General features: G+C 32.8%; 1 protein-coding gene across 8 annotated transcripts in view; it reads left to right on the top strand.

The window, feature by feature from the left end:
- Nucleotides 1-289: 289 nt before the first annotated feature.
- The window catches only part of LOC107744187 (receptor-type tyrosine-protein phosphatase eta-like), a 56,975-nt gene continuing 50,855 nt past the window's right edge, over nucleotides 290-6,409 (top strand). For all 8 annotated transcript variants that reach the window (XM_016557707.1, XM_016557704.1, XM_016557711.1 and 5 more), the window contains exon 1: nucleotides 290-575. In XM_016557707.1, coding sequence (XP_016413193.1) covers nucleotides 504-575 — 72 coding nt within the window. In that variant the 5' untranslated portion in view covers nucleotides 290-503. The remainder of the gene's footprint in view (nucleotides 576-6,409) is intronic.

A 6,409-nucleotide genomic window follows, 5' to 3' on the forward strand; every position in this document is an offset into this window, starting at 1 on the left:
AAAATGGTCATTCCAAAAACGGAGCTTTGTGCAATAACAGGAATGTTTCCCCGAACATTTTAGTATTGGTTTTATATTATAATGTCACGGTGTGTGGAGGCAGGCAGGATGACGACAAGGATTCAAATAAGGATGTTTAATGTAGAGACAACAAGGCAGATATGGGTAGATGAGACACAGAGTTTAATTGGCAAAAAAAAAAAAAAAATGTCTAATGAATGTCAAACGTCAAACTAACTTTACCGCCGTATGTTGTGAAGCGTTGAGTTTCCGTTCAGCAGAGGCGGAACATTAACACTTTTCACATTAACAACAACATAACTCTGCTGGTGACACTGCTGGTCAGTCAACTCCACCTTCTGCAAGAGCTCACACACCTCTCACATCAGCGCTCGACGCGGTTTAAAGAGTGCGAAGAGAAGCTCATCGTCGAGAAAAGCCGCGGGGGAACTTATCTGAAGATGATTTGAAGATCGGCTGCTCGGGAATATTGCGATCCATGAATGAAGATGGGGAGTATTTCTGTCAAAACTGTATGTAAAGGCACGGCGCTTCTGATCTTTGTCATTCTTCGGGTAAGATGAGTTCTTTATTTTGCATATTATTAGTATGATGATTGATTGTTAAGATAAAACACAAACAGTTCATGCGAGTACTTATTGCTGTTAACTGTTGATGTTGTCTTGCCCGTAAAGAAAGAGCGAACTTATCTTGTTCTTGTCATTGTGTTCAATTAAAAATTCTTGAAATAGTAGCCTAGGTCAATACGCCTATTTTTGCCAAATCTACAATATTATTATGTTTCACTTACCGGTGATATTTCCTGCTACGTACAGTGATCCTAAAATTATGAAGGCACTATTAAGAAACACTAACTAACTGCATTTCTTTAAGTATAAGAACAAGTGGCATTTATTTGAATGAAAACTGCACTTTTCAAGCAAAGGTTTCACAAAAGGCAGTTTGTTTGGTGAATGTATAGGCTATGATAAAACGATAGATTATATTTTGTTATACATTGTTTATATTTTGTTGTTTTCTGCTCAAAGAGTTGCTATTTCAGGGCAATTCAAATAAATGTTCGATATTTTGGACATTTTTGTAAAGGTCCCCAAATAGACAATTAAAATATGTATGAATATTGTTGCATTTCATAAATAAATTCTATTACAAGCACACATTTCTATCTAAAAGGGCATCAAAAAGTTGTAAATGACAAACAAATATAATTCGAAATGAATACAAAAAGTATTTGGACACTTCAACTTTTAGTGGATCTTGTCACTTTCAGACAAAAAAAAGTACAAAAGCTGTCACTGAGGTGGTACCTTTGAAAAAGGTACACTTTTGTACCTTATTTACCCCTAAAAGATGCATATTACTTCCTTAAAAGTACAAATGCCTAAAGTGTACATATTAGTTCCTTTTAAAAGAGTACCACAGTGACAGATTTTGTACCTCTTATTTTCTGATGCCTTTTATTTTCTAAGTGTAGTTAGTAAGTGTCAAAAAGTTTGTTTTGAGATGCCTACGTTTATATATTGTTGTATAATGAATCACATATTTAATACATTTTAACTGTGCTTTAAGTGTCCAAATAGCTCATTCAAACACCAGATTGAGGATTCTAGATCAGCTTTGAAAAGCCAGTTACACTTTTTTCTGAAAAAGAAAATATATCCTCATTTTGTGTGTCTGACAATCTTCCTGAGAAGTTTATACTTACTCTTTAAAGTCAGAATTATTTTATGATTGGAATAAATGCATATGAATGCATTATTGTTTTTTCTCTTTTATCTCTTTTTACTTACTGACATGAAGCTTTTATTAGAGCTGATGCGACAAAATTAAGAACAAAATAAAATGCATATTAGGTCTGTAATAAACGCTTTAGCAATTTATCAATATTTAAAGGACAAAATGAGTACTACATTACAGACTATACATATGTAGGCCTGCTTAGGCAATATACAGACACAATTATGCATCTGTATATTGCATTGCATTGTTTTGTTCAGTCTTTCCCATGCAATTGCATTGAGCTTCAAAAAGCACACAAAAGCACCTCAGAAGCATCATAACGTCAGGTCATATGATGTGTGCAATATTTTCCTAGCTTTCTAAAGTCATATGATAAGCTTTGTTTGATGAACAGTCTCAAATTTGCATAGAGTCGAGTTGAGTGAGTTAAGAAAAACTGAATCAGTCCAAGTAACAAATAAACTTAAAGGGGTCCTATTAAGCTTTTTCACTTTTTCAACTTTAGTTAGTCTGTAATGTTGCTGTTTGAGCATAAAAAAGATCTGCAAAGTTAAAAAGCTCAAAGTCCAATTTAAAAGGAGATATTTTATTTAATAGAAATCACTTTTCCAAAACAACAACGAACAACTCGTTTGGACTACAACCAACATTTTCCAGGATTTGTGATATCACAAATACTGACGAAGAGAGGTGTTGTAATAATGTAAAATATGTGAAAAATAATGTTTGTTCACATGTACACCCCCCCCAAAAAATCAAGACTTTGTAAAAGAGCATAATAGGACCCCTTTAAACTAATTTCTTAAGATCCAGCCTATTAAAAATAAACAGATTGATTTATAGATTTGATAACATGATCCTCTCATGTTTCCCTCATATTTCTCACAAGGACAATAAAAGTATAGGACAGCTAAGTAAATGAATGGGTTTTGGGGGGGGTGACCTATTGCTTTGTGAAAAAGAAGTGGTCTTTATTGAATTGAATGTGCACTTGTAGTGTACTTCAAATCTTTAAAACATTTTACTTACAGATGATATAATATTAATTAAATGAAACTTAATGAGAGTTCACTTTCATGACTGTTTCTTAACACACTTAAGTACACTTTTAAAAAGTGCCTTTTGTATTAATAAGTGTACTTCAAATCTTTAAAAAAATGTACTTACACATAATATACTAATTAAATGAAACTTAATGAGAGTTCACTTTTAAAAAGTACCTTTTGTATTCATGTCAAATTCAAAGTTTTATTTTAAAGTACATTTTAAACCATTAAGTCTTTTGTCATTTATACACTTATTTTGATGTTTTGACTAATTGAGTTAAGAAAAACTGAATCAGTCCAAGTAACAAATAAACTTAAAGGGGTCCTATTAAGCTTTTTCACTTTTTCAACTTTAGTTAGTCTGTAATGTTGCTGTTTGAGCATAAAAAAGATCTGCAAAGTTAAAAAGCTCAAAGTCCAATTTAAAAGGAGATATTTTATTTAATAGAAATCACTTTTCCAAAACAACAACGAACAACTCGTTTGGACTACAACGCATATTTTCCGGGATTTGTGATATCACAAATATTGACGAATGGGACGAGACCTGGTTGAGCTGCACTAAAGAAGGCAATGAGTGTTATCACTATATCAGAGACGAGCTAGTTTTCCCAAGGCAGACGAACTTAGTGTTTCTTAACACACTTAAGTACACTTTTAAAAAGTGCCTTTTGTATTAATAAGTGTACTTCAAATCTTTAAAAAAATGTACTTACACATAATATACTAATTAAATGAAACTTAATGAGTTCACTTTTAAAAAGTACCTTTTGTATTCATGTCAAATTCAAAGTTTTATTTTAAAGTACATTTTAAACCATTAAGTCTTTTGTCATTTATACACTTATTTTGATGTTTTGACTAATGTAGTAAAGCACATGTAAAGTACTTGATATTCATTATAACTGTTTTTTATATTACATTTAAAGTTAATATATTTTAAATCTACTAAATCATCATGCACTAAGTCATCATTACAAATGTGTAATTATTAATATATTTAAATACATGGCATATAAGTTTCACTAGAAATGACATTAAAGTATATTTTAATTCACCATAAATGTTTGTAAGTACATTCGTATGGTAGCTCGGTTCTGCCACTAAATAATAATAAAAAAAGAAACGGTAATTGTGACTTTTTGTCTAACAATTCTGACTTTTTTTCTCGCAATTCTGACTTTTTTAATAGAATTGCATGATATAAACTCACAATTGCGAGTTACAAAGTCAGAATTGCGTGACATAAATTAGCAATTCTGAGAAATAGTCACAACTGTGAGATATAAACTCACAATTCTGAGAAATAAAGTCACAATTCTGACTTATTTCTCAGAATTACGAGTTTATATCTCACAATCCTGACTTTATAACATGCAATTGAGATTTAAAGTCAGAATTGTGAGATATAAGTTCGCAATTGTAAGAAAATAATTACTTCCCTCAGAATTGGACTTTATAACTCACAATTGTGACTATTTCTCAGAATTGCAAATTCTGCAAATTGCAGAATTGCAAAAACACAGAAAAAAAGTCCGAATTGTGAGATAAGAAGTCACAATTACCATTTTTTATTTTTTATTCAGTTGCAAAAACAGGCCTCCATACATTCAACAGTACACTTTAATAGCATTTCAAAGACAACCGAAGTTATTCTGAAATGACTGATGTACTTAAGTCCTACTTAAGTGGGTCACAAAATCACTCTTAGCTCAACTAATTGCATTTAATATAAACAAATACATATACAAATACAGGGTGGCCCCTGGGCTTGAGGTTATGTTTGGGCCCTATACCTACACTACAAATGCCCTCAAATAGAACATCATTATGGAGTAACACAAAATACACAAACATAGGCTTTGAGGTTTATAAATAGTACAATTAATATGCAACATGTCTAGTCTATAGTCAAAGTTTAAATGTAATATTAAATATTCATTATAATATAATAAACAGGATGTATTTTAAACAAATAAATGTTCATTTAATTGCAGTTAACATGCAGTCTGAAAGTAGTTCACACTTAAGTAGAGTCTTTTAAAGTATATTATTTCTGTAATAAAGGCTCTTTATTAAATTATGCTTAAGTGTGCATCGTTTTCACAAGGGTTCCTTAAAGGGGTCATATGATGCGATTTTAAATTTTTCCTTTCGCTTTGGAGTGTTACAAGCTCTTGGTGCATAAAGAAGATCTGTAAAGTTGCAAAGACTAAAGTCTCAAATCCAAAGAGATATTCTTTATAAAAGTTAAGAGTCAACCACGTCTACCTAAAATGGCTCGTTCTCGCCCCCACATGTCTACATCACTATGTGGGAAGATTTGCATAACACCGCCCAAATGTTCACACAAAGAAAGAAGGAGTAACTTTTATTCTCGCTGTAATATTGAAAAGTGAAAAGTGAAAAAGTGAAAAGTGACGTGACATGTGGCCAAGTATGGTGACCCATACTCTGTTACGCTCCGGCCGGACAGGGCATCACAATATGGTAAGGGCCGTAACATTTCCGCCACATGCTTGAGGTATTCGGCCAATCACAACGCATTGGATAGCTGGCCAATCAGAGCACACCTCGCTTTTTCAGACTGATGAGCTTTGTAAAAATCGACGCGTTTCAGAAAGGCGGGGCATAGAGGAGAAACAATAATGTACAGTATGTGGAAAATAATGTGTTTTTTTTAACGTTAACCCGCATAAACACATTTCATTACACCAAATACACAAAATAATGTTCTTTTTAGCAGCATCATATGACCCCTTTAAGGCTTTCTTAGACTATGATCTGTTGAGATATGATTTTGCCTGATCTGAATGGAAAGTAAGTAGAATTACTTGGAACAAATGCAAATGAGCTTGTTGCATCTTGTTTACTGAGGCAGAGAGCATGAGCATTTTGAATCACAATATCAACTGACTTGACAGTTTTCCAGTTTCTGATAAATTACAATTTTAGGCCATAAAATGTTTATTATGACTGTTGTAACATAGTTCAGGCTCTGAGCCAATTATAACAAATAATGTTTGGTTACTGAACATATTTTAAGGGTCACGAACCGCCTTCTGTCCTAAGAGTTGAACAATAAGATGTTGAAAAGAGCGGTGAAATTGGCCTTGCGTCCATATCAAAGGTTCAGTGTGAACCTCAAGCCAGACGGTCTGAGGTCACGGTGATGGAAAGCTCCGTCTTAAGAAGTTTACTTCATTCTTTTCCTGTTATTCTCAACACTTGATCGCTTCGGCCACCCCGTTCTCCCGGCCCACAGGAAGTTGTACTGCTTTCAGGCCTGCTGTTCTGGCCAATGAGTTCAGCACAACAACAGCATCTTAGAAGGTCAGGAATAAAAATAATGATCAAAAATCCAGAAGCAGCTTTTGAGTGGGCCTGATTGTTTAGCTCCACTAAAAGGACCATTTTTGCCATTATGAATGGGCTCTTATTGTAGCTAAACTTAAATTTTATGTGACAATAATTAAATTTCTCTCCCATTTGTTTGGTCCAATGCAAGTTTTTTTTTTTTTTTTTTTTTTTTTTTTTTTTTTTACTTTTTTTTTTTTTTGGTTTTTTTTTTTTTTTTTAAATGGCCTTCCATATTATATATA

Source organism: Sinocyclocheilus rhinocerous, unplaced genomic scaffold, assembly GCF_001515625.1.
Source record: "Sinocyclocheilus rhinocerous isolate Xijiao unplaced genomic scaffold, SAMN03320098_v1.1 scaffold2935, whole genome shotgun sequence".
NCBI classification, from domain to species: Eukaryota; Metazoa; Chordata; class Actinopteri; order Cypriniformes; family Cyprinidae; genus Sinocyclocheilus; species Sinocyclocheilus rhinocerous.